Source organism: Dromiciops gliroides, chromosome 2 (assembly GCF_019393635.1).
Source record: "Dromiciops gliroides isolate mDroGli1 chromosome 2, mDroGli1.pri, whole genome shotgun sequence".
In the NCBI taxonomy this organism is placed as follows: domain Eukaryota; kingdom Metazoa; phylum Chordata; class Mammalia; order Microbiotheria; family Microbiotheriidae; genus Dromiciops; species Dromiciops gliroides.
The window spans coordinates 438,450,422-438,477,591 of record NC_057862.1 but is presented as its reverse complement, the minus strand read 5'-3'; the positions used below and the strand labels follow the sequence as shown (position 1 = coordinate 438,477,591).

General features: G+C 43.9%; 2 protein-coding genes across 4 annotated transcripts; one reads left to right on the top strand and one right to left on the bottom strand.

The window, feature by feature from the left end:
* Nucleotides 1-1,023: 1,023 nt before the first annotated feature.
* Nucleotides 1,024-19,385, bottom strand: ARFRP1 (ADP ribosylation factor related protein 1). The gene is given in 8 exon segments (XM_043981589.1): nt 1,024-5,183; nt 5,730-5,830; nt 10,241-10,311; nt 12,369-12,450; nt 14,851-14,933; nt 15,215-15,302; nt 16,092-16,191; nt 19,183-19,385. Coding segments are annotated over 8 exon segments (816 nt in total). The 3' UTR covers nt 1,024-5,095.
* ZGPAT (zinc finger CCCH-type and G-patch domain containing) lies at nt 19,243-27,006 on the top strand. 3 transcript variants are annotated; one of them, XM_043981586.1, is made up of 7 exons: nt 19,243-19,463; nt 20,296-20,986; nt 22,078-22,211; nt 23,875-24,033; nt 24,834-24,965; nt 25,118-25,523; nt 26,111-27,006. In XM_043981586.1, exons 2-7 carry the CDS (start codon nt 20,406-20,408, stop codon nt 26,247-26,249), a joined length of 1,551 nt encoding a protein of 516 aa, XP_043837521.1. In that variant the 5' UTR covers nt 19,243-19,463; nt 20,296-20,405; the 3' UTR covers nt 26,250-27,006. The 3 variants fall into 3 exon arrangements, with proteins under 3 accessions (XP_043837521.1, XP_043837522.1, XP_043837523.1); XM_043981587.1 differs by having other exon boundaries at nt 19,367-19,496; XM_043981588.1 differs by lacking the exon at nt 19,243-19,463 and adding an exon at nt 19,685-19,871.
* Nucleotides 27,007-27,170: the final 164 nt, after the last annotated feature.

Below are 27,170 nucleotides of genomic sequence, written 5' to 3'. Positions count from 1 at the left end.
CTCCAGCAACTTCATGGACATCTTAAACTCACCAAGTCCCAAACTGAGCTCATTACCTTTCTCCCCACATCCTCCTTTCTTTCTGACTACCCTGTGGCTGTCAAGGGCATGACCATCTTTCCTGTGACCCAGGGTCACAACCCAGGTGTCATCCTCAACTCCACCCTGACTCCTCCTCATGCCCAATATCCAATCTGTTGCTAAGTCACATCAATTCTACATTTGCTCTATCTTTTCTATGTGTCCATTCTCCTCTAGAACTGCCACCATGCTAGCGTAAGCCCTCATCATTGCTGGCCTGTTCTGTTACAATAGCCTCCTGGCTGGTCTCCATGCTATGAGTATCCCCTAACTCTGTTCTCCAATTGATCTTCACTGAAGCACACATCTGACCATGTCATGCCCCTATTCAATCAACTCCAGTGTCTCCCTATTGCCTCCAGAAGCAAATATAAAATCCTGCTTTTGGCATTTAAAGCCCTGCATAACCAGATCCCTTTCTATCTCTTCAGTCTTCTTACATCTTCATCTTCTCTACATACTCTGACATCCTTGCTCCTTGCACAAGACACTTCATCTCCCTGTTCAGTGCCTTTTCACTGGACTCTCTATTTCTGCTTCCTGGCTTCCTTTAATTCACAGCTAAAATCCCACCTTCTTCTAACTTTAATGTTAATACCTCTGCTCTGAGATTATATCCAGTTTATTTTATATACATAGTTTGCATATATAGTTGTTTGCAAGTTGTTTTCCTCCTATTAGATTTCAAACTCCTTAAGAACTGGGACCATTTTTACCTTTCTTTGTATCTTCAGTGTCTGATATGGCTTTGACTTGAGGCAGGAAAGAGTTCCAGGGACTCCCCCTCACACCCTATACCTCTTTGAGCTGGGAACCAAAGGCACATCAATGAGACTATTGTTTAGGAGAAAAATCATTTGCAAAAAAATCTAAATAAGCAACTGTACTGTATTCAGGAAGCCTGGCACAACCTCGTACCCAAGAAGGACCAGAACACCTCAATTTCCTGATCAGATTTTTATTTTTCCAAACACATAAAACCACTGGGGATTAAAGACAATTGGTACACCTTGATGGTGGTGGTCTCAAGCCCCTAGAATCAGTGGCCAGATCCCTGCCTGCCTAATGGTCCAGATGAAGGTGTCAGTGGGCAGGGAGAATATGGTTCTGTGACCACAAGCATTCAAAAATAAAGCTAGACAAATAAGCATCCAGCCAAACTTCTGCTGAATACTGCTGGGGAATGATTATCAGCAAATTGGGAACCATCACTGACCCCTCAATCCCTAAGCCAAGAGCTGGCTGCTGTGTGAAAGCACTAAGTTCTCAAAATTACTTGGATCATATATTTTTCCATTTTCCCCTGTCCATTACAGTTGTCTGGATAACCATGAACAAGGCTGTGAGGGCCTCAAGGCAAAGAGGCTCTATCAGGTACTCAAAAAGGACCCAAGCTTTCATAAATTAGAGCAGGACCAAAAAAGGGGACAGGGTGTTCCAACTCAGCAGCTGCAAAGGCTAGGCTGGAATTTCAAAAGGAAGAGAGGATGTTTATGCTATGGAGTTGCTACTTGGTTTGCGTCAGTCCAAGAATAAAGGAGTGGGATGGGATGAGTGGCAAAGAGGAGTATCCTAAGATGTTTGAGGGAAAACTAGAATTGAACTGAATTGCAGATAGATATAGGGAACCCCAAGTCCAAAGTAACAGCAAAATTCAAGGCTTCTTCACTGAGTCACAAGCCTCATTTCACCAAAGCAAGGAGGTATTTAATGGGAAATATGGATATTTAGACTTTGGTAGAAGGAAGATTGAGAATTTTTACCCAGCCAGGCTCCAGGACAAGCCTCAAACTGTCATCTCTTTGGCCAAAACAAAGAGGTAAAAAGCACTTTCCCCTGGCTTTGATAAGTCATGATTCTGAAGCCTGATCCTAAGCCCAGCTGACCCTCTTTTAATCTACATCTAGCTGGAGCTGCTGGGCCAGACCACACTATCAGGCTGGCTATAGGAGCCAAATCTACAGGAATCCTCTGGATCACCTCTGGAGTAGCAGGATTTAGAGTTTGGAGGACAGAGCAGATAGAGTGCTTCACAGATCTCTAACCTCAACTAAAGCTTTGGCCTTGCTTCTTACTGATGGACCACAGCTCCACAGCACATTTTCTATTCCATTCGCTCCCAATTCACCCAGGGCTCACTGTCCAAGAAAGAAGGGAGGCAGCATATTTAACACTGCCAGATCTATTTACAAAGGGGATTTCTGCACAAACATATTCTCTTGTTACCACGTAACATGAAGAACACGATGTTCCTGCAGGGGCAAACATGACCTAAAGACAAACATGAAGTATGCCGAACTCCTCCCTCAAAGGAAAGATAAAAGCAAATCCTACTTTGGTTTTTTTTAAGACTGTGCTTGCTTAAAATTTGGACAGCTTTCTCCTCCCTCAGGATCTCAAAGCTCTCAGTAACCATTAACTCTCTCACCACCAATCTGCAAAGAAGTAACAGATACCTGGCCCTCCCTGGGCCAGACCTTAAACCCATCTATGAGTTAGGGAAACCTTCTATCAGAGGGAATTTGTCCAAGGTCACTCAGGGATGCTAGAGGATCTCAGAACCAGGTTTCTTTTCCTCTGCCTCAGTTCAAGAAATGGCAGGTACATTGATCATTCAATTAGCATCAGGACTGGAGGGAAATGTTCCATTGAAAATCCTCAAACTCAAATATTATCAAGGCGGGTAAAATTTGCCTCTTCCTGACTCTATACACTAATGTTTGTAAATTAAAGGTAAAGAAGGATACAGACTGAAGCTTATCTTGTGCTGGATTCTAAAGGCATTAAGCCACAAGAGAAACATTACCCTCGTTGGTAATGCACAGTAGAATGGGGTTTGGATTGGCCTACTTGCAGACAAACTTCATGCCTAGCTTGTAGACTGCCCAACAGGTCCACTGTGGCCAAGGCCATGTCCTAGGTCAATGCCTATCCCTTTACTTTATACCCCATAAATGGTCTCCATGTAGCAGAATAAATAATGGGAAGGGCAGCTAGGTGGCACAGTGGATAGAGCACCGGCCCTGGAGTCAGGAGTACCTAAATTCGAATCAGGCCTCAGACACTTAACACACACTTACTAGCTGTATGACCCTGGGCAAGTCACTTAACCCCAATTGCCTCACTAAAAAAAAAAAAAAGTAATGGGAAAATGTTGCCTGAAACCTACCCAGAGCATAATACCGACCCAGCCTAAGGCATAACTAAGCATGCAAGCTAGAGAGGCAAACAGATCCCACAAAGTAGGAAGCAAGAGTCTATAGCCCCCTTGGCTTTCCTACATTAGTCCTCTTTTTGCCCCTTTTGGGGAGACTAAAATCAGCTTTAACGAAGGCCACCAAGAGCACTATGCTACTTGCTCATCTTCTCTCTTCACATAAGTTCAGTCTAAGAAAGAAGAAAAATTCCTCCCCAAGTTCCTCCCTCCCTTCCACTTCCCTACAGGCACTGTCAAAATTCTGCAGTAACCAAAACAAATGGCAGGTAGTAAGAATGACAGTGGAGTGTTTGGCTTCTCAGTTGGGCTTGGAAGTGGGAGAGAAGGGCAGCTGTGGGGTTCTGTCACAAGTTCTAGGCAAGTGGATCTATAAATGATCAGCTCTTATGCCACCAGCTAGCTGCCCAAGTCCTCTTACAAGAACCTCTAAGGAAAAGAAAAACCAAAAAAACCCAAAACAGAAAACAAACAAAAAAGAGCCTCTAAAGTCAAATGCCTCAGAATGAGAAAAGCTTTAGCAATAGGAAGACAGGGAGGCTGGCCAACCTAGGCTGATTCTATTTGGCGCTACCCATCCTCAGCTGCTTCAGGTCTTAAGAAGATAAACTGTGACAGACACTCGAGGCCAGTCAGCTGGTTAGGATGGAAAGCTAAGGTTTCTATGAAACTCTCGGAAGGATTTCCTCTCTCTCTCTGCCTCTGCTGTGAGCAACAATGCAATCTGGCCAATGTCCTGAATTATCTGGAGCTGATTTCTCTGTGGAAACAGCCAAGGTTGCTCCTGAATAACACCCACAACTCCTGGAAAACCCCATAGCCACTTATGGTTTATGAGTCTGGGCCTGGGCCAGGTTTGAACAAGTTATTTCAACTACCTATTCCGGACCCCAGGGCAGGGGCCCCAGAAGTCAAAGCAGGATTTAGAGGCGAATGTTGTCAGAGGCAAGTGAGTGATATCTGCCGGAAAAGCAGCTGCAAAGAAGTGTCAAGGGAACTGTTTTGGCTCAGTCTCCAACTTTTTCCTTGGAGCCCCTTTTTTACATATCGCCTGGTGCAGCTGCTCTGGGCAGCAAAAACATGTTACCTCAAGCAGATGGGGCCTTGTCACTAGGGTTACCTCTACCTGCTCTTGATGAAAATGTTGACTACTCATCATCCTATGAGAGGCTGGGGAACCAAGTGCAGGCCAATACCCCCAGGAAAGGGCCAATGGGGAAGTTATGGGGAAAAACGAGGATTTAGAGCCAAAGGCTAAGCAGCTCTGGCTACAACTCAGCCAAATAAACCCAAGAAAACTAGAGCTTCACTTCAGGGCAGATGAAAACCACTGCCTTACATGCCAGTTTTTCACGTTTGGTCTTAAGAAATGAAGGACTAAATTTAGATTACTAACCAAAAATACTCCACCAGCTCCCCTGAGCAACTGAAGAGGATACAGCCACACCTCATGATGGTGTGGATAAAGTCACTCATGACACCTGACAGTTCCTGTGTTCCAAGTGAGGTGTTGGTCCTACCATTCCCCATTCAGAAGGGTCTTGTGTTTGGTCACAGAGAAACTCTCCCCCAACACCATCCCTTTTGCCCTCTCCAACCCCCAGGTAGAATCCTCAAGATGACTTCTTTCTGGATGGAGATAAAAGTTTGTCTTAGGAAAAACAAAAACAAAATCAAAAATCCAAATGAAAAGAATCCAATCGATGACAAGGTCCTGGGCCCTGTTCCCTGGAAAAGGAGGGTAGGTGGAATCTGCGCTGGGGGCAGCTGTCCAAGCACAGCAGCGGTGGTGCTCCGGCCTTACGTGATGTCCTTCTGCTGTGGAGGGCGGTGGATATTCCTCATGACACACTTCACCATCCACTCGATGCCCTCATTCACCCCTTTGCTGAGAAAACACCAGAAATGAGGCAGTGGGTTCCTATAGTTCCTCCAAAGGTATGAGGGATGGGGAAAAGTGGGAGTGGTGCTGGGGAAGACTCCATGGTATTTTAAGGCAGACCTAAGAGAGCTCATAATCAAGAAGGGACAATGGCCACAGCTATGAACTCCCTCTACTGACCTCACTTATGTTTACACATGAACACACTAGAAGCGATTAGACCATACTTCCCTCTTGCCAGGGTTATAAACATATGTTGCCAGCAATTAGTTCCTAACTCTGGGACAGCTCTGCCACCTAAATCTCTGGTCCTCCTCCTCATAAAGGCATTTATATGTGGTGGCAACAGCAGCAAGCATGCAAAAATACCCCGGGTAGTAGGATGCAAAGAATAAGAATTCTCTGGTCACTGATGGCTCCCAGGTCTAGGCCATGAAAAAAACCTGATACCTTGGGATCTCGTTAAGCCTAGTGAAAATGGTCTACTGGCATGGCAGAGGGTATGGTTAGGAAATATCCACTGATAAGGCTGCTGTGCCTTCCCACACTTACCCTGTGAGAGCTGAGCAAGCCTGTGTCAAGCAGTCTCTCTTTCCAATTTTATTAATGCAGTCACTGAAGGCAGTCTTGATGTCAGGAATGGATAAGCAGGTCTGATGAGAAAGGAAAGAGAGAGCAACATTAAAAAGCTGGTCTTCTGATCACAGCAACCCCAGGGATGCCAACTGATTTGACCTCAGATCCTTGGTAAGAATCGGGACTATGTGGCTACCTTTTGGAAGAATGTGTCCAAAAGAAAAGTCAAGTCACAAGGTCAACCTGGTGCTTATTGAATACCTAAGTTCTTATCCATGGCCTCTCTTTTCATTTCTTCCAGGTCATCAGGGCACATCAGACACTCATCTTTAACATGGAACCATTTAACTTCTCTGCCTGTGGCCCTCCACCAAATGCAAATGATGAACCCAAATGTACTGTGGGAACAGCTTCTCTCATGTCATTCATCAACCAGAAGGCCACCCATTTTCCAGGTGAGCATCTCTTTATTTCAGGTGTTGGGTATCCATTTTCCTTCATAAGGTCCTGGCCCAAACATCATTTTCCCTCTCTAACAGGCACAGAAGGGATTCTGGGTTGCAATCTGGGTTTAGGTAAATATTTTGAAAACATCCCAGTCATTGTTCCCATGATATTCTGGAATAAGGTTTAAAGAAAAGGAAAAGGCAAGTAATTCAGAAAGGGATGAGGCAAGTACAGCTACCAATAACAGCTCAGCCTCACCTTCAAGGATTCTCAAGACCTGATGCCGGCAGGGGTGAGGGACCCAAAGCTAATAAACAAAGCCAGGCACAGCCTCTGAAGGAGACAAAAAAGGAGAGGAAAGTGGGGGTAGGGGAAAAGGGAGATTCAAAGAGAAAAGACCTAATAGAATAGCCAGCAATTGTGGAAATTAAGAAAAATCAAACCCCTTTACAAACACTTGCCAAAACAAATTGCTCAACACTCTCTAAAGGTTCATTTGAGACCTCATGAATATAAGGGGCTATTAAAACCTACTCGCAGAGCAGCCTTCTTCCAAGAAGCTTCACTGTTCTATAGACTCCACCTCTTCTTTACATTGTCTCCAGGAGATAAGCCCTCCCTTTCAAAGATGAAGAAACTGAGGCAAAGATATTAAGGGAACTGTGCAAGAAGGTTACAACACAAGCCAGGAAGAGCTACATGTAGAATCCAGAACTCAAGCTTAACATTTTACAACCCTCTTCTAGCATCTGCTGCTTCTTCACTTCTGAAAGAATCCAGCTCAGTCTTGCTGCCAATACTTCCTCTACCCCCATCCATTCCCAGACCTCCCAAAGAACTGACCACCTATTTGCAAAGAGCTGTACTGGGAGCTTACAAAAGAAGCAAGAGGCAGAAGCTTAGATAAGAAGGGGTAGGTAGCAATCAATGCTATATGACTAGCCCCACATGATGCCCATGGGACCCTCCAGAATTAGTTTATCACCTCATAAAACTTATGGGATTCTTCAAAGTTTCCTACCATCCCCAAAAGTGGTGAAATAAAGAAAAAAAATAATAAGCCCAGAAATCATGCTTAAAAATTATTCTATGTTAAAAAAAACTCACAGAAGAATGTGCTGAAATCATCTTCTAACTAAGAACAGCTTGGAAGGTCAGAAGGAGGGAGCTGCTGTGCTGATACAGGAGTCGGGCCCAACCCCACAGTCACCCTGACACAGATCCAGTCTCAGGAAGTCCTCACCAGAGAAGGAGACCCCCAGAGCGTCTGAATCAGCTGAAGCACCAGTGTCATCTGGAACTAAGCTCACAGTCTGGTGAGTGGGCTGAGCTCTGGGCAGGGGAGAGACTACAGGGGTCTATGCTGGTGCTAAGGCAGAACTTGGATTTTACACCCCTACTGAGAACCAGGTGGTAGGCTCGAGTAGAAGTGGCCCAGGTGGGGGGCGGCTAGGTGGCGCAGTGGATAAAGCACCGGCCCTGTATTCAGGAGTACCTGAGTTCAAATCCGGCCTCAGACACTTGACACTTACCAGCTGTGTGACCCTAGGCAAGTCACTTAACCCCAATTGCCTGGGGGGGGGGAAGAGGAACATAACTGAAGGTCATTGTGGAGGAGGAAGGAGGGACTGAGGAGAAACTACTCATCACTTAATACAGTACAAATGCTTGGAAGGCAGGTGACTGAAATAAAGGCCTGCATCTAGCAGACACCCCTGCTACCTCAGTCTGTTCCCAAGGCTCACTAACATAGGACTTTGGAAATTACACAGCACAGGACCACACCAGCAGGGTCAGCCCAGATGGTGCTTAGGGGGAAAATGAATTCTAGGAAGAAACCAGGAAATTAAGACTGACCCTTATGCAGAGATGACCAATCTTCTAGTCATTCCCCCAGAGATGTATGAGAGACACAAATCAGGAAAAAGAAATATTCTCTGGTATTCTGTGAACCTGTGGTATGTCTTATCCCCAGGGTGGCTGCTATTTCATCTGGGGACCCAGGGCCTGACATTTGTTCACAATGAATCACATAACTAAAGGCTAAATAAAAATGAGACAAGAAACAACAGTCCAGTATTGATAAATAAAATTATTTTGGGAAAGCAGCTTTCTGGCCTCCCTAACATCTACAGGGAAAATTCTTATTATATTTAAAAGTCATTATTCAAGCAAGCAGCCATCAACAATGGGCCACCGTTCACAACCTGTCAACAACTGAAACACAAGGAACATATATTCATAGTCCTTTCTGCCCATGGGCAAGGCTCCCTAGATGTATAAATGGAAAGGAGGAGATAGGAAGGACAAAGAAAACAGAGATTTCAAAGGATCACAGATTTAGAGTCAGGGAAGACCTCATAGATCATTTGAGTCAACCCTCTCCTTTTACAGATGAGGAAACTGAGGCCCAAAAGGATTAAGGGACTTTTCCCAAGTTCATGCAAGTAGTGACAGAGTGGCCCTTGAACCCAGGTCTTCTGCCTAAACATCTCAGGCTCTTTCTACTCCACCTCCACCATGCTACCGCTGGTCCACAGTGAACTCTACCCCTTGAAACAACAATGGCTCCAGATGTAGGTGGTGACTGGATGAATAGAGGTAGTGACCTACCAGCCCCTCTTCCTCCAGGGACTTACTTGGGAGGCTGAGATAACTTTTCTTCTTCAGTTTCCCTTTCTCTTCTGTACTCCCTTTATCACTCGGGGAAAATGTTAAAGCTTAATGATCATTCCACATAAAGCAGTATGTATAAGAATAAAATATTTCTGTTAATGACAACAGGTCCTAATCTAATTTTCATCACCAATTTCAGGCAAGAAGATATTTTTCCATTCCCCTTAATCTGATTCAACCCCTCTCCTTTCATATAACTACCTTTCAACTAACATGAAAAGGTCTTCAGAAGGCAGATTTAAAGATCTTCTTAAATCCAATCTCTTGCCTCACTTAGGGGAATTCAGGTGGTTATTTCCTCTAGCCCTCATCCATCGAATAAACCACAATGGTATCCAGGGGAAAAGCAAAATTCACTTTAATCCCTTCACCAACACCAATAGAAAAATAAGTCCCAGTAAAATATCAGCTTCAGGAGGGTAGGACCATCTTTGTGTCAAACAGCCCACCTCTAGGTACCTGCTGGTAAAAGTCCAAGTCCTAAGTGTGAGGTAGAAATATAGAGTATACATTAATTCAGTGGAATAGGGGACGGAAGGTGGTATGAAAGAATGGGATTTTTATGCATTAGTAAGCATGGCTTTATTGCGGTTTTTTCTGAACAGTGTCTTACGACAATGTCAATCTGCCTCCCTCCAGTGGACAGAAGATAGTCCTACATCTATGTGGAGGTCAGAGACAGACTCCTTGAAGTAAATATACCAGCTAAATCCAGACAATCAGCTGACTCTTAAGGGTGAATCTCGGCTCAACTAATGGCTTACCCCTCCTCAAAGTACAAGTAGTTCTGCAGCTTCAAGTGCACATCTTCTAGATCCTCAGATATAAGGAAAAAGGGAAAGATGAGGACAACAGTTCCAAGGATAAAGCACTGAGAAAGAAACTGGGTTCTGAAGCACAAAGGGAGAGAGATTAAAAGACCACAATTTTTTTTTACCATAGCAAATTTTACAGCACTAAGCAGATGGAGAGTCAAAAACGGTCACGGATTAGCGGTCCTTAGGCACACTATTTTGACACAAACTGGGAAGCAGAGGAAGAAAGAAACTGTAGTAGATGCAAAGGCCTGGAAGACATGTACCAGAGAGAAGGGCCTTAGACCTAAAGGGGTGAGTCATATGGGAGAGGACTGCCAGGGTTTGGGAACCTCACACAAAACGTCTGATATAGACTGCCACAGATATATTTCCTTGGGTCCTGGTAATAGTAGATACTTACAACTCAAACGAAAATAGATATTATTTATGCCAACCCATAAGAAAAAAGATTCCCACCTTTGCTTGCTTCTGGGGTTCAGAGAAGTCTTAAGTCTAGTTTGATCAAAGAAATCAATCTAGGACTGTGCAAGGAGCTAATGATCTCACCTCTACATCCTGCTTATTGGCCAGGACCAAGATAGGGACCCCCTCCAGGGCTTCACTGGTGATCATTTTCTCTGGGAGAAACAAAAATGATGAGTGATGAGCTACCTCTGCCATAGTGGCATTAAGCTGTTAAGAATTTCATTTTTAAGACCTCACAGATCTCATTTTCAAGACCAGATAAACAGAACGTTTGTGTTTCTTTTCATGGCCATAATACCCAAGTGAGTGGTCTCCAGTTCATGCCTTCACTTACTCACAACCCACTGTCTTGTCAAGCTCTCCAATATGGCTTCCACCCCCATTAACCTATGAAACAGCTCTCTTAAAGGTCATCAATGACTACCTACTCATCACATGCAATGGATTTTTCCTTAGGCCTCATCCCATCCTCTTTGACCTATCTGCAATACTACCGACATTTCCTTCTCGTAACTCTGTTCCATCGTCTTCTGTCACACTGCACAATGATGGTTTTCCTTCTCCTCCCTTCTTACTTTGCTGTCTCTTACTCCCAATCCTCTCAATAAGGCTATTCCCCAATATTCTGCCCTTGGCTCTCCTCTCTTTTCTGACTTTCCTCTGAAAGTTTTCATGTGCTATCACCTCCTTGCAGAATACTTCCAAATCTGTGTGTACAGTCCAAACCTCTGTTCTTCAACCTATCATTTCCATCTACTTGCAGGAAATTTCCACCTGAATGTCCCGGCTAGCACTTCAAGTAAGTATGCTTAAGACTGTACCCACTTGTCCACTTATCTCATTAAAGGTACACCCTCTTTCTTACTATCACATTTGATTCCCTATTCGAATCACTATCTCCCAGTCACCCAAAACCAAAATCTTAGAATCATATTTTAAGACTCCCTCTTTCTAATGCCCCATATTAAGTCAGATGTTAAGGCCTCTCAAATTTTCCTTTAAAACACTTTTCAAATCCATTCCTTCTATTTCTACTTCTGCTCGGGTCCTTATTACAACAGCCTCTTTGCCCATGGTCTCTCTCCACTCAAATCTATACTCCTACTATGGAAAAAAGGACCAGTCTTTGAATCAGGAGACTTGGGGTTGAGTTTTACCTCCTAGCTTTGAAAGCCTAGGTAAACCAATGCACCTGTCTGAGTCTGTTTCTTCATTTGTAAAATTGACACCTGTACTACATACCCAAAAGAATATTTCAAGGAAATTACTTTGCAGATCTTAAAGCACTATGTAAATGATAGTTCTTCTTCTTCTTCTTCTTCTTTTTTTTTTTTTTTTTTTGGCGAGGCAACTGGGGTTAAGTGACTTGCCCAGGGTTACACAGCTAGTAAGTGTTAAATATCTGAGGCCGGATTTGAACTCAGGTCCTCTTGAATCCAGGACCAGTGCTCTATCCACTGTGCCACCTAGCTGCCCCAATGATAGTTCTTCTTAGAGCACAACTCTGATGTCACTCCTTAGACCAAAGAAAATCCAAACTCCTCAGTATGAAATTTTCAAGGTCCTTCATAATCTGGCCTCCGATTACCTTTGCAGTTTTATTTCTCACTTATTCCCTTAAAGAGATTTCATGTTCCAGCCAAAACTGACTGCTCACTTCTTTCTATAAATTTTTTTTGGCGTGGCAATTGGGGTTAAGTGACTTGCCCAAGGTAACACAGCTAGTAAGTGTTAAGTGTCTGAGGCCGGATTTGAACTCAGGTACTCCTGACTCCAGGGCCAATGCTCTATCCACTGCGCCATCTAGCTGCCCCCTGCTCACTTCTTTCTAAACCTGATTTGGATGGATTTTCTCATATCTTTCTCACAGCTAAGAATAGCTTTCCTTTCATTTCCATTTAAAAAATCCTACCTATTTTTTGAGGCCCAGTTCAAATGCTACTTCTCCAGTGGAGCCTTCTCTGATTACCCTTCCTTTGTTTAGCACTTTGCATATATTACTGACATAGAACTTACAATGCCTTGCATGTGGTTATTTGAGTTCATGCCCTATCTCCCTTATTAAACTGTCTTACCTAACTAGCACAGAAATCGTGTCTCATTTATCTCTGAATTTCCCATGCCACGTCTGCTTGGCAGAGAGGAATACAGAAGGCACATAATAAATGGTTTTTGGATGAAAAAACCTCAGGTCAAAAGCATGACTCACCAAATGCTCTCTTGGTTTCTGAGAGTCGCTCCTCATCAGTTGAATCAATGACATAGATGACCCCATGGGATTCAGCATAATACTAGAGTGATAGCAAAGGAGTTAACATCCAGGAGCAGCTTCAGTATATTCAGAGCACATTTCTTCTTTTTTAAAAATAATAACAAACATTTTTATTTACAGTTTTGAGTTCCAAATTCTATCCCTCCTTTTCTCCCTCCGTTTGGCAGTAAGCAATCAATATAAGTAATACATGTGCAATTATGTAAAACATTACCATACTAGTCATTTTGTATAACTAAACTTGAATAAAAGAAAAAAAATGAAAAGAAAGTGAAAAATAGCATGCTTCAGTCTGTGTTCAATATCAGTTCTTTCTTTAGAGGTGGCTAGTATGTTTTATCTTTAGTCCTTTGGTATTGTCTTGGATCACTGTATTGCTGAGAATAGTTAAGTCATTCACAGTTCTTCATCAAACAATAATGCTGTCACTGTGCACAATGTTCTCCTGGTTCTGCTCACTTCAGTATATATCAGTTAATATAAGTCTTTCCAGGCCTTTCTGAAATCATCCTTCTTGTCATTTCTTTTTTTTTTTTTAATAATATAAACATTTTTATTTAAAGTTTTGAGTTCCAAATTCTATCCCTCCTCCCCTCTCCCCTCCCTGAGGCAATAAGCAATCATGTATGAGTTATACATGTGTAATTATGTAAAACATTAACACTAGTCATTTTGTACAAGAAAAACTTGAATAAAAGGAAAAAATGAAAATGAAAAAATAGCATGCAGTCTGAGTTCAATCAATATCAGTTCTTTCTTTGGAGGTAGATAGTGTGCTTCATCATTAGTCTTTTGGGGTTGTCTTGGATCATTGTATTGCTGATAATAGTTGTCTTCTTCAAACCATATTACTATCACTGTACACAACATTCTCCTGGTTCTGCTTACTTCTCTATACATCAATTCATATAAGTCTTTCCAGGCATTTATGAAATAATCCTGCTTGTCTTTTCTTATAGCACAATAAAGTTCTATTATATGCCACAGCATGTTCAGCCAATTGATGGGCATTTATTTGATTTCCAATTCTTAGCCATCAAAAAAAGAGCTGCTATAAATATGTTTGTACAAATAGTTCTTTTTCTCTTTTGGGGGGATATCTATGAGATATAAACCTAGCAGTGGTATTACTGAATCAAAGGGTATGTATAGTTTTATAGTCCTTTGGGAATAATTCGAAATTACTCTCTAGAATGGTTGGATCTGTTTACAACTCCACCAACAGTGAATTAGCTTCCCAAACATCCCATCAAACATCCAACATTTTCCTTTTTTGTTTGACACTTTGATTGGTGTGAGGGGATACCTCTTTGTCATTTCTTAAAGCACAATAGTATTCTATCACAATCATATACCACAGCTTGTTTAGCCATTCCTCAATTGATGTACATTCCTTTGATTTCCAATTCTTAGCCACCCCAAGAAGAACTGCAGAGCACATTTCAAAGATCAAAGAGAAATGGCAAACTGCTGGCACAGGACCTGCTATAAGCAGGATTTTCTAAATTACTATCATTGTCAGTTTCACTTATTCTCAAGTAGAGATAGTTCATGGAATAGGAGAGTGGGCAATGGGCAAACCTCTATGTTGGAAATGCTTTTCCTAGCCTAAAAGAAAATAATTCAAAAGGGCTTCTCATGCATTGTTTTAATCTATTCCCTATGTCCCACTGGGTAGAAGACTTGCGACAAAGAAGTTCAAGATGTTCAATGCTTTGAAATGGGCCAGATCCCTAGTCTTTGCTAACAAAATAATAAAAAATCTCAATAGAATCCTTCCTTTGCATTCCAGTGTTGGTTGAAAACTGCCAGGAAAATGGTCTTTTTATCAGCCCAAGCAAAAGCTTCTCTTCTGGGGAAATAACCATTATTGTAAGCAGATATTTTTGGCAGGAGGGTCAGGTTTGGGGGGATTCTCTGGGAAACATCAGAGCAAAAACCAGCTATGACTAGTTATAGATTGAAAATTGGCATCTAGGGGCACCTAGGTGGCACAGTGGATAGAGCACCAGCCCTGGAGTCAGGAGTACCTGAGTTCAAATCCGTCCTCAGACACTTAACACTTACTACCTGTGTGACCCTGGGCAAGTCACTTAACCCCAATAGCCTCACTTTAAAAAAACAAAATAAAAAAATTGGTATCTGTAGACTCCAGCCTCTAACAACATAGACAAAAAAACTCCAATAATATGTCTGAGCAGGAAGATTTCTAGGAGTTATTGTAAAGTTGATTCCTATAAGTCAAAACATTCATATTTTAAGGTTGGGAACAGTAAAATGACCAGAGGGCTATCCTAATAGTCCACCTAGCTCAATATTTGGTTTGTGATGGGGTTACCCAAGGACCTTAGAGTTTCTAAGAATTCTGTGGAACTTTAAAGCATAAACCTGGAAAACAAAGAAATAGTCCCTTTCTTACCTTGTCCCAGAGAGACTGTAATTCCTCTTGCCCTCCTAAATCCCAGAACATAAGGCGAGCTTTGCCCACATCAATAGTACCAACTTCAAGGAAAGAATACAGGGAAAGGAAAAATAATTAAAGGTAAGATACAAGACCCCAGTCACGCAAACTTCATTTTCCCCAGTGTCTCATCTGGAAGTAAAGCAAAATAACTCCACACTATTCTATAGAGTAGCAATCACTGAAATAAGGAAGGTACTTAGCTCTTATTTTTTTTGCTTTACGAATAAGATCTACTATTCCCTAGCTATCTCACCTAGGTCATCATAAGATATTGTCACACTATATCTACTGATTCTATAACCCCAAAAGATCCACTTACTATTCAGGCCCACTGTAGTGGTGATTTTGGATAAACTCATCCCTTTGTAGTTTCTGTTGAATCGGGTTTTCGTTTGCTCCAGGAAAGTCTAAGTAGATGGAAAAACAAACATGAATGCAATTTTTAAATTTTCCATAATGGAATAGGCTGCCTCAGGGGGTATGAGTTCTCTGTCACTGGAAATCTTCAAGTGAAGGTTGTTAGGTATTTTGTTGATAGCATTCATGATTTCAGAAAGGGTTAGACTAGATGAGTCGAGCTCATTTTCAGCTTCAAAATTCTGTTAATTTCTACAATTCAGGAGTGTGCTGCAGCCAGCTCCTAAGAACTCATGATGACTGTTAAATTTTCAGTGTATTTACACCCCAGAAATGCTACAATAAAGCTTGATTTAGTGTTTTGTTAATTGCCTAGGCTTAAGAAAATAATGGAGGAAATATTAAGAATGCCAATTAAACATAAAAGTGTGTTGAATAGAGGCAGCTAGGTGGTGCAGTGGATAGAGCACCGGCTCAGGAGTACCTGAGTTCAAATCCGGCCTCAGACACTTGACACTTACTAGCTGTGTGACCCTGGGCAAGTCACTTAACCCCAATTGCCTCACTAAAAAAAAAAAGTGTGTTGAATGAACATTTTTTCCCTTGAGAATCAGCTGTTAAACTCTTACTAGCACACTTGTACTATAGTAATTGTCTCTGAAAAATGGACTCAAGGATTACTCCTTCCTCTTTCTAAACTGTTTCTCATAATAACCTTCTCTCATACCTACAACAAAGCTATCACATAATCAGCTGAAATTTTACTGAATAAACAAAAGAATGCAGTAAAATAAATTTTCTAACTAGGAACTGAGGTGACCAGAAAAGAAACTACCTACCGTCTTTCCTGCATTGTCCAGCCCCAGGATTAGGATGCAGTATTCATCTCTCCGGAACATGTATTTATAAAGCCCTGACAGGAGTGTATACATCCTGCTCCTGTAAAGTACAAGAAATCAGGAATCACTGGTGAAAACCCCATCTGGGACTCTGCTCCTAACAGCATCTTCCTTGATTCCTTCAACATGACAACAATAATAATGATAACAATAGGTAAAACAAGCTTGAGAGTCAGAAGAGCCAGGATCCTAGTCTAGGCTCTTTTTGCTGTATAACCTTGAGAAAATCAACCTCTTCTTGCTCAGTTTGCTCATTTGCAAAATGAGTATTATCCCAGAGACTTCTTATTTACTCCCTAGAAATGTTGCATTGATTAGATTCTGCCTAAAAAACTTTAAACTCTTGGGAAAGATCAAAGATAACCATGTTATACTACTAGACCTATCCCACTGTTCTTTCCATTGTGATGAAATAATGGGATTTAGCAGATACTCTAAGACCCACCTGGAGATTAATCTATACTGATTGAAAGTGAGAGTGATTGACTGCTGATTAAGCCTACTTCAAGTTAATTGGATTGTAATCGCACCTGGCTATCCCTTAAGAAGGTATTGTTCTCAGAAACTAGACTGTGAACTCAACTTGAGAACACCTTCAAAGCCAATGGATTTGGATGACGCCAACCAATCACCTTGAAGCAGTGTGTAAGGACCGCCTCTGTTCCAGATCTATAAAAAGCTTCCACAAACAGCTTGCGAGTGTGTTCCTGATTAAAGCAGGTTTGTGGAGGAGGACTTCAGGAAGAACCCAACCAGGCTGGAACTACAGGCTAGACTGGAGCTGAAGCTTCTGATTTAAGGCAACCACAATTTAGATTTTAAACATCACACCATGTAACTCAAAGGGTTTCCCCAAAACACAGGTATATATCTAGGTGGTTTTTCCGCTTCCCTTTTTATACAGTGAGCTAGGCTGAGTGCCTCTCAGCAGGCTAACTGGGCCTTTAATTTCTCCCAACATAAGGGCTTACCACTTAAAATACCTTAGGGAGCAAAGTTGCACAGCCCACCAAACCCTTTTATGTGGACCACTATCATTCACCTGAACAGAAACTTGTCTCTTTCTCTCAAACCACTATGACCCGGAGATACTCTGCTTTTAAGGGTTTTGGGAAATAAATTTGGAGGCTCATAAATTCCCATAACTTGTACTCCATGGGACAAACCCACACTTCCACCACAGACAACAAAAACAAGACATCTTTCTCCAACGGAATAATCTTCATTACTGCTGACTGGCAGGCTCAGCTAGCAGATAAAGAGAACTGTACTCATTTGCAAATAATGGTTTGTAAAATAAGTATAGAGAATACATACCTACTGGCTCAGTAATAAGACAAGGAAGTTCCATAAGTAGGTAGACACTGATCTGGACACTCATACCAAGAGGGCAGTGTAGACTTCCTAGTTCTGAGGTTAGGTAGTTCAGAAATGAAAATGGAGTGGGAGACAGAATAGAACTTTATGGCTCAGAAAAGGCAACCTATCGATTGCAGAAAGGTTGAATAAGTTGTGGTATATGATTGTGATAGAATGCTCTTGTGTTATAAAAAATAAGGAGGGGGATGATTTCAGAAAAACTTGAGGAGAATTATATGAACTGATGCGAAGTGAAGTGAGAACCAGGAAAACAATATTCACACTAACTGTAATACTGAGGCAGCTAAGTGGCAGTGGATAGATAGGCAGCGGATAGGGCTGTGCCTGGAGTGAGAAAAAACTGAGTTGAAATCCAGCCTCAGACAGTGTGACCCTAGGCAAGTCACTTAACCCCAAGTGTCTCAAAACATCTGGGGCCATCTCCAGTTATCCAGATGTATATGTTGCCACTGGACCCAGGTGGCTCTGGAGGAGAGAATGAGGCTGGTGCACAGCCCTCCCTCACTTAAATCCAATTCATTGCAAGTCATGACACCTGTCATGGTCTTCTCTGAGAATGAAGAACAAACAAAAAAGTGTGACCCTAGGGAAGTCACTTAACCCTGTTTTCCTCAGTTTCCTCATCTGTAAAATGAGCTAGATAAGGAAATGGCAAACCATTCCAGTATCTTTGCCAAGAACTCCAAGTGGGGTCAGGAATAGTCAGACACGACTGAACAACAACAAACACAAACAGCAGCGATATTGTAATAATGATCAACTGTGAAAGACTCAGCTGCTCTGACCAATACAATGATTGAAGACAATTCCAAAGAACTTGTGAGGAAAAATGTTAACCACTTCCGGAGAGAGAACTGATAAACTGAGTGAAGATTCGAGCATACTTTTTTTTTCACTTTATTTTTCTTCCCTTTCTGGGCAGGGGTGGGGGTGGGGGGTAGGGAACGTTAATATGGAAATTTAAAAAGGAAAATGAGCAAAGTAGTTTACAATGCACAGCAAAGCCCTACTGGCTCAAAAGTCAGGCAAAAAGAGCGATGTATTCCCATTAGCTTAGAAGGAGCAACGTACTGCGAAGAAGGGACACTGAGAAGAGACCCCAGACTCTCTAAAATAAGGACGAAGGGGGCAGTACAGGGACACAGGTTCAGAGGAGGCGTGGAAGGGCAAGACAAACCCATAGACTCGGAAGTCGGAGAAGGGAGCAGTGTAGACTAGTAGAGGAAGGGGGACCCGAGCGTCACCTTGGAAACCAGGTCCTACGGCCCAGCTGCGGCCTGTTCCAGGAAGGAACGTACGTGCCTGAACTTGAGAGTGACCCATGGGCTTCCCCTTCGTCTCCTGAGAGAGGCCGGCTGCGGCCAAAGGGCCCTCCCCTCAGAAGGACCTCTCTGGTCCGGCCTCAAACTCCTAAGTCAACGGCTCGGGGTCTTCCACAACAGATGTGGAGCCCGTGAGGAAGCAACAGGGAACGGGCTGTGGGGCTCCTACCTGCGGCCTAGCGCCTCAGAGCCGGAGTTGGAGCGACTGCTACTACAGCTACAAGGGCCGTACGAGACCCTACCGGGCCACTACCTCTACGGCCAGCAATAGACGACCTCTCTCCATGACCCTGGCGCTATGACTTCTGGGACACAGAGTCCACACCGACCTCTTGGAGAAGGGAGAGGCCTTTTAGAAACTACGAATCCCAGCAGGCACCACAGGACTACGGGCGGTAGACTTGTCAGCCCCAACCACGCAGACACTTCCGGCGGACGGCAGAAGCTAGGGAGGGAGTTCCGGTTGGTTCGTGGCGACCCAGTGAAGGAATCGAGGAGCTGTTGGAGGCCTCTCTAGCAAGAAATACGGCATCTATGGTTGGCCTGCCCAAGCGGCGGTTTCATGGCGGCCGTGGAGGTGGCGGTGGCGGCTGCTTCCCAGGCCTGAGGGGTGAGCGGCTGAAGAGACGCGGAGCTTACGCGAGTAGGGCCCGAAAAAGCGGGCAGGGAGGATTGGGTTCGGGAGCAGGACTAGAGATGAAGAAACGATCCCCCGCCCCTCCCCCGGGGGGGGGGGTCTATGGGCGAGGTCTCTGCGGAGGACGCCAAAGGGCTAGGCCTCATCTCCCCTCCCCCACTGCCCGGCTCCCTCCGCCGCCCCTTCCTCCTCCCCCTTCCCTTCCCTTCCCCTCTTCCTGTCTTCATCTTGATCGTCTTCCAGTCTCTATCTCCTCCACTCTGCTTCCACTCTTTTTCCGTCTTGTTCTCTTCTTACTCCTCTTCTTTGCCCTTAGGACCTTACATTGTACTGGTGGGAAATAAGAGCTAGGCAGCTAAGTCATTACACAATTTGTACAAGGTAAATACATCTTATTCCTCCTTCTCCTCCCCCCACCATCCTTCCTCCTCTTCTAACTCCGTCTCCTTCCCCGTACCCTTCCCTCCTCCTCCTCCCACCCTCCCCATGGCCTCACCCAATCCCTCTTCCTTCTTCCCTGTGGCCTATTTCTCTTTCTCCTCCCACTAGCTTTTAAATCCCATCTTCCTCTCGGACCAGTCTTAGGAGATGACAACTCTAAGTTTAGGAACCTTAATTTTAAAGGAAGACATGGTTCCTGCTCTCCCTATTCCGGGTTGGACCCATGGTCTTGCTCTGGGGTAGCCCTCAATTGACAAGAGTAATGACACTCCCCCCTAGTATGGGGGCGGGGGCAGGGCACAAACACAGGGACTTCTGTTTTGATTAAGCTTCTCTTTGAAATGGCCTTATTTTTTCTCTGCAGCTCGTTATTCCTGAAGGTTGTTGTGGAGCAGCTGCCTTCTAGCCAGAATCTTGGAGGATGTAGGGAGACTTAAGTAGATCATCAGAAGAGCTACAGACTGCCTCTGCAGGATGGATGAAAATAGCGTGGAAGCTTCCATCCAGACCTACCATGTCCAACTGCAGCAAGTGGAGCTGGCCCTGGGGACCGGCTTGGACCCTACTGAAAAGGCTGACTTGCTTCAGCTCCAATCTGACTTAAAGCAGCTGATCGAGCTGACTGAGTCCAGTCTTGTGTCCATCAAGAAGAGCAAGCTCCTGGCTACGCTGGACCCAAGCCTTGGCCTAATTGAGAGCGCAGTTAGAGATGAAGCTGAGTATTTGGCTTTCCAGAATGCCATTCGTGAAGTGACAGGAGATTCTGAGACTCAAGGTGCTGAAACTGCCACCTCTCCTGAAAGAAGAGAAACTGAGCCTGACAGATCTGGGCATGAAGAGGAAGAGGAGGAAGAGTTGAGTGGGATGAAGGTGAATGCTCCCTACTACAGTTCATGGGGCACTCTGGAATACCATAATGCCATGATTGTGGGGACAGAGCACTCAGAAGATGGCACAGCAGGCGTTCGTGTGCTCTATCTCTACCCAACTCACAAGTCCCTAAAACCCTGTCCCTTCTTCCTGGAAGGAAAATGCCGATTCAAAGAGAACTGCAGGTAATTCCCCCATCCCATTTTACCCTTACAGGTACCAGGAGATACTCAGACAGCTGAGGACAACAACAGCCTCAGCTTGGAATGGTTGGGAGTGATTGGTTTAGTTTTTAATCATTCCCCATGCTGCCAAGAGGTGCAAGATAGTTGAGGCACTCTCCGTGTTGTTTTCTTGCCCTCATTATCACAATATAGGGCATGGAAGTATTTAGAAACTAGGGTTTGGGGTTTGTTGTTTTGTTGTTGTTTTTTTGGTGGAGGGGGTACATTTTGGGAGGAGGGTTCTTGGACCAGAGTTTGATCCTAGGCACATCTCCCCTTCTCCACTCCTCGGTTTACTCCTCTGTTAAATAGGACTATACTTCTTTGAGTGCTTTGAGTTCTCCTGTATCGCACATGTGTGAAGCAACCTTGCAAATGCTGTAGCTACTCACCCACAGTGAGTACCCTTTGTGTCCAGTGAGATGCAGTGGTGGGGCTTTACTCCCATGTGTTTTGGGGAGGGGCAGGGACGGGGTGGAATAGGAATACCTAAAGGGTATTTGGTTTTGGTTTTGTTCTTGTTTGCAAGGTTTATGGAGAGGCATATTTCTGTGTTGGCCTTAAGCTGGCATGTGGGACCTTTCTTCCTTGACTTTGCATACCCCTTTTTCATTGAAAAGAATTCAGCCCAACTAAATGAGCAGTGGTGTGTAAAAAATGATAAAATATATAATCCAAGACCATCACATTTGAATTTGTGTGGAATCAGCTGTGTGAACTACTACTTTAACTGTACATTGGCAACTTGGGACCTAATTGGTTGTAGTGAAGGAAATGTGGTATTTATGGATGAGCCATTGAGCTGGTATTCTACTCCTGGATAGTTGACAGTTTACTGTAAATACCTGTCCCACCAAAAATAGTAAAAATAAAAAAGCCCTCAAATTCCCCATTGGTTTTGAATGGGATATCTCTTTTTGGGGGCATCTATCTGATTCTCTGCATTTGAGTGCAGTCTTTGACAGGTACTGGATTTGCTTGTTCTTGGTACCTGGTGTTAGTGCCATTACTGGATGGGAATATTTCACTTGTGCTTAACTCAATCCCTGCAGGTTCTCCCATGGGCAAGTAGTTGCTGTGGATGAGCTTCGCCCCTTCCAGGAGCCAGACCTGACTGCCCTGCACACAGGCTCAGCCTGTCTAGCTAAGTATGATGATGGAATTTGGTACCCAGCCCGGATCACAGGTGAGTTTTTAGGGCAGGGAAGACCAAAGGTTCCCTTTCCCGCATCTCTCGAAATGATTGCCTTATGCCAGTGATATTGGAAACTGGATCTGATTTCAGGCTGTTGTTTTTTCAAGATTCAGATAAAATCATTTCATTGTCAAAATTGGATGTCTTTGTTTTCATTGTGTATTGGATACTGAAATGAATGGCATTCATTCCCTTTCTTCTTTCTCTTTGTTCATTTAACTGTACTACTTCTGTGACAATATTTAATGAAGTTAGCTCTTTGAATGTAGCAGCAAAACAAGCCAAGGATTGTGGCTAGGTCCTCAGTGCCATCAGGTACAACATCTGAGAGAAGTAAACTTGATCCCACATGCACTGTCAGAGATTAATCTTTATTCAGTCCATTGAGTCCACAAGTATTTATTAACTTTATGGTGTTGCAGGCATTGTGCTAGGACTATAAAGACAAAAATGAAACAGTCCCTGCCCTCGAGGAGCTTAGAGTCTTTTGGGGAAAATAAGACATTTGCAGATAAGTCAATACAAAGTATGTGTAATATAAATTATAAAGCAGTTTTCAACATGGAGGAGAGCACTAACAACTTAAGATATCAGGAAGTAGCACTTGAGCTGAGCCTTAAAAGGAGCGAATGATTCTGCAAGGCAGAGGTGAATAGGGAAGGCATCCCAGGGATGAGAGACAAACCGTGCAAAGATACAAAGGCTGGAGCTGAAATGTCATGCATAGCAAACAGCAAACACGTCAATTTGACTGGTACGTGGAATAGGTGAAGGAGAGTAAAGTCAATCTGGAGAAATAAATTGGATTCAGATCTTGGAAATGCTTTAAATGTCAAACAGACTGGATATGTATTTTATACTACAACTATTGGAGCCACAAAAACTTTTTTTTTTAATGTTAAAACATTTATTAGATGCTTAAGGGGACAGCTAGGTGGCTCAGTGGATAAAGCACCAGCCCTGGGTTCAGGAGGTCCTGAGTTCAAATTTGACCTCAGACACTTAACACTTACTAGCTGTGTGACCTTGGGCAAGTCACTTAACCCCTCATTGCCCTGCAAAAAAAAAAATACTTAAGGAAGTACCTCCAAGATCCATTTCAAGTCCAAATTTACAATCCTTTGGGAATGACAATGTTTGAGTCTCTCCGTATGTTTTAAAATTCTTCTTCTCGAAGAAGCAGACACTCCTGAACTTTTTCTCAGCAGTAACTTAAATCTTAAAACCAAACTCTAATTCCCCTTCTAGTGATTTTATTCTTTTTAACTGTTTAATTCTTTTAACTGCAGAGAATTAGGTTTTCTCCTGAACTATTTTCAGTAGCTCAATAGTTGTGTTCAGTGAAAATAGACCCTGGCATATTATATGCTATTTCATATAACCATAGAAGCACCACAGAAACTTCTTGACCAGGGATGTGACATAGCCACACCCATGGGAAATATTGGAACAAGATGATAGACTTGGGTAAAGACACTTGATTATCATGCTCAGCTAAACACATAACATTGTATAACCATGGGCTGTAAGTAGCCTTCTTGCCTCATTTTCCTATTGTAATGTTTTAGTTTCCAATTGCACTTTTTTTCCCCTCATCCTGTTTGTTTCACATGATTATGAAGTTTTAGTCAGTGTTCTGTTCTTCCTCCCACAGATGTGGACAGTGGCTACTACACAGTCAAGTTTGACTCGCTGCTTCTCAAAGAGACTGTGGTGGAAGGGGATGGTATTATGCCTCCCCTACGCAGTGAAGACAGTACACCTTCTTCTGAGTCTGATGGAGATGATGTAGATGATTCCAGCTATGCCAAAGGTACTGAGATGTCACTGCTTTATTCATGTTAGGCAGTGGGGTACTAATGTGCTTAACCATTCCAATTCAGCTTATAGGAACTCTCCTGAAGGCAGGTGGAGGGGTAGGGGCTAAGCATCTATAGTTCTTTCTTCAATTAGAAAGCATTTTGTTCCATCCCAGTCTTTTGGGGGTTCCTTGGTACTTCTCGTTTCTGTAGTGCCTCATATTTGCCGAGTGTTTCCTCACAGCAACCCAACAAGGAAGATAGGGCAAGTGTTGTTATCTTCATTTGATAAATGAGAGTGAAGATCAGGGAGGCCATGTTCCTTGCCAACATTCATGTAGCTAGCACATTATGAAGCCAGGTTTTTAAAATGGGCTCCTGACTCCCAAGACTAATACTCTTTCATTAAAACCAGCTGCCACAACACCAAACCTCTCTGGAACCTCTGTTGGTAGTTGGTGCTGATCTATAGAGGACATGAGTATGGAAGTTGGGGTGGAAGACGTAGTGTTCCTGTTGATAAGGAAGGCCTAAAGGGAGAAAGGCAACATTGCTACTCTTCTCCAGGGAGAGGCAGTAGGGTCCTCCATGTACAGTCTATCTAGGATCTTAACCTGTACTTACTAGACTTATCTGTAAGGAGAGTTGCAACTCCGTGGAATACCTCATGTCCCCCTCGAAGTCAGTTTATGCCCATTCTACGGAATAGTATATGGGAATAGTAAACTTCGGGGTTCAGGATGCCTGAGGAGGAATCCCTTGCTGTGTGTTTCCTTCCTTAGTTAAGCTGATGTCCATCTCTGGTTTTTTGTAGTTGTCGAGTCAGATGCCTTAGAAAAAGAGACTTTGGGCCCTGCTTGCAGCTCCTCATTCGCTGGTTGGGAGGCACATACTCGAGGCATTGGCTCCAAACTTCTTGCTCAGATGGGCTATGAGTTTGGCAAAGGTAAGTCTTTGTAGCCCTTGAGGCATGTCTTCAACCCAACAGTCTTCAGATTTATGTTGAAGAATGGCATTGACTGCAGCTATGTAGTTCCATAATTCCACATGGAAGGATAACATTTTTCTTCTGCTCCCAACCCACCTTTGTCACCTTAGGTCTTGGAAAGAATGCTGAGGGCCGAGTAGAGCCCATCCATGCTGTGGTGCTTCCAAAGGGGAAGTCCCTAGATCAGTGTGCTGAAATTCTCCAAAAGAGAACAAGCAGCAAGCCAGGCCTTGGCAAGCCAAGGAAAAGCCAGGCCAAGGGGAATGGAGCCAAGGGACGCCCACCCCAGCGCAACGTGTTTGATTTCCTAAATGAGAAACTCCAAGGCAGGGTTCCAAGGGTCCAAGAGGAAGGGAAAGTCCCGACCCTAAAGAGGAGTAGCAAGGAGCTCTACCATGCCAGCAAGAGCACCAAGCGATCCCTGAGTGTACAGCTCTTCCAGATCTTGGAGAAGGTGGAGCAGACTCAGAGGGACATCCGAAGCATACAGGAAGCCCTGGCCCGGAACATTGGCCGGTATGATATAGGCTTTTCCTAGAAAGGGAAGACCCTGGGGAGAGATTGGATGTCAGATGGGTACCAACAAGAAAGATGGGGTTCAACTGCACATCTGAAATTACTCTAGCCTTTCAAGCTCGAGCCAATCAAAAAGCATTTCTTAAGTGCTAACTGTGCCCTTTATTGTTTTAGCACATCCTTTTATCTCAGTTCAAGGATGAGATTAGTAGCCTTGAACTCCCTCAACCAGGCTGTGACTAGAGGAGGAGGAGCATGTGGTTCCAGATAGCATTATCTTTTGAGAATGGAGTTGGGATAGTTCAGTTTGCCAGTTTTCAGTTATTTCTTGAGGGCCCCAAAGGGGACCTAGTCACTCTTAAATGGTTTCAAGTAAAAAGCAGACAACCCCTGCCCTCATGGAGTTTCTCGTCTAGTAAGAAAGACAGAACAGACACACCTTTGCGATCAGTATCAAATCATGGGAAACAAAGGAAAAGTCAGGGATTATAGCAAAGGCTGAAGAGTCAGCTGAATTCATTTGGGAAGATTTCCTTGATGGTAAAGCTGAGGCTGGTCCTGAGAGTGACCCCATGGTTTTTTTCTAGGCATAGTGTGGCCACTGCTCAGCTGGAGGAGAAGTTGGCTGGAGCCCAGAAGGAGCTGAAAAATCTCCGGGCCCAGGAGGCAGGTTTGCAGCGGGAACAGAAGACGGCTGACACACACAAGAAAATGACCGAGTTTTAGTGCTCAAGTGGGAGTTCTCTCCTGACACCTGAGTCCATCCTTCCCCCTTTCTCTTCACCTCCCCACCCACCACCCTCCTTTCTCCACCGCCGAAGTTCCCTCCATTTTCCTCTGCTCCTAGGCCCCACTAGGGATACCTGTGCCATCCTAAGTGAGCTCTGCTTCAGCCTCACTGCCTCGGGACCCTTTCTTTTGGGCCACAGGTGTAGATATTAAGGGGTGGGGGTTTAGGACCAGCTGGAGGCTCCCAAGGAATGGGCCGGCTAGAGGCATAATTTCTGCCTCCTGAGCTACCAGACTTGGGGAGCTGAATTGTACCTGCTTTAGATGGACCCAGGAAATTATAAGAGATCACCTTTTCCCACACTTCCCCAGAGCCAGACTCCCTCCCAGCCTCACCCACCAGCCAGTTTGTGGCCCCCACTCTACAGAGGGGTGCAGCCTGAGGCGTGTTAGGAAGGTCAGGTGTCACTCCTCCCCCTCCCAAAACACTCCGCAGAGAGCAGATGGAACAGGAGAGGAGGCTCAGAGGAGCAGGGCCTGCAGACCAAGGTCTCCTTCATTTTCCTGGTGACCTCAGGCCTGTCCAAACACAGACCAAGCTGTGCTGGTGGCACCTTGACTTGGGGCAGCCTCTTCTTGGGAGGGGGGAATACTTTTCTCCACACTTGTTTTCCAGTTTGTTCTGCCACAAGGCCTTAGGAAGGAGTTTTTCTTAAACAAAATGATTAAAGTGACGTTGTTGCTGTGTCATTAAGTGGAGTCTCTGGTGAGGGCTGAGACTAGAACAAGGTGGCTTCTTGGGTATAGGAGGGTATAGGACTTGGAGAGGATATCAAGATTCAGGGGTTGGGGGTGGGGGGGAAAGATGGGGCAGATGTGGCTTTTCTGACAGATTCAAAATCAGGGATACCAGAATAG

What these genes read in the sequence shown, in the direction of transcription:
- ZGPAT (XM_043981586.1), top strand. Translation starts at nt 20,406, where the DNA reads ATGGATGAAAATAGCGTGGAAGCTTCCATCCAGACCTACCATGTCCAA. An exon ending in TGATTCCAGCTATGCCAAAG is followed by an intron (nt 24,034 to 24,833) that starts GTACTGAGATGT and finishes GGTTTTTTGTAG; the next exon opens with TTGTCGAGTCAGATGCCTTA. An exon ending in GGGCTATGAGTTTGGCAAAG is followed by an intron (nt 24,966 to 25,117) that starts GTAAGTCTTTGT and finishes TTGTCACCTTAG; the next exon opens with GTCTTGGAAAGAATGCTGAG.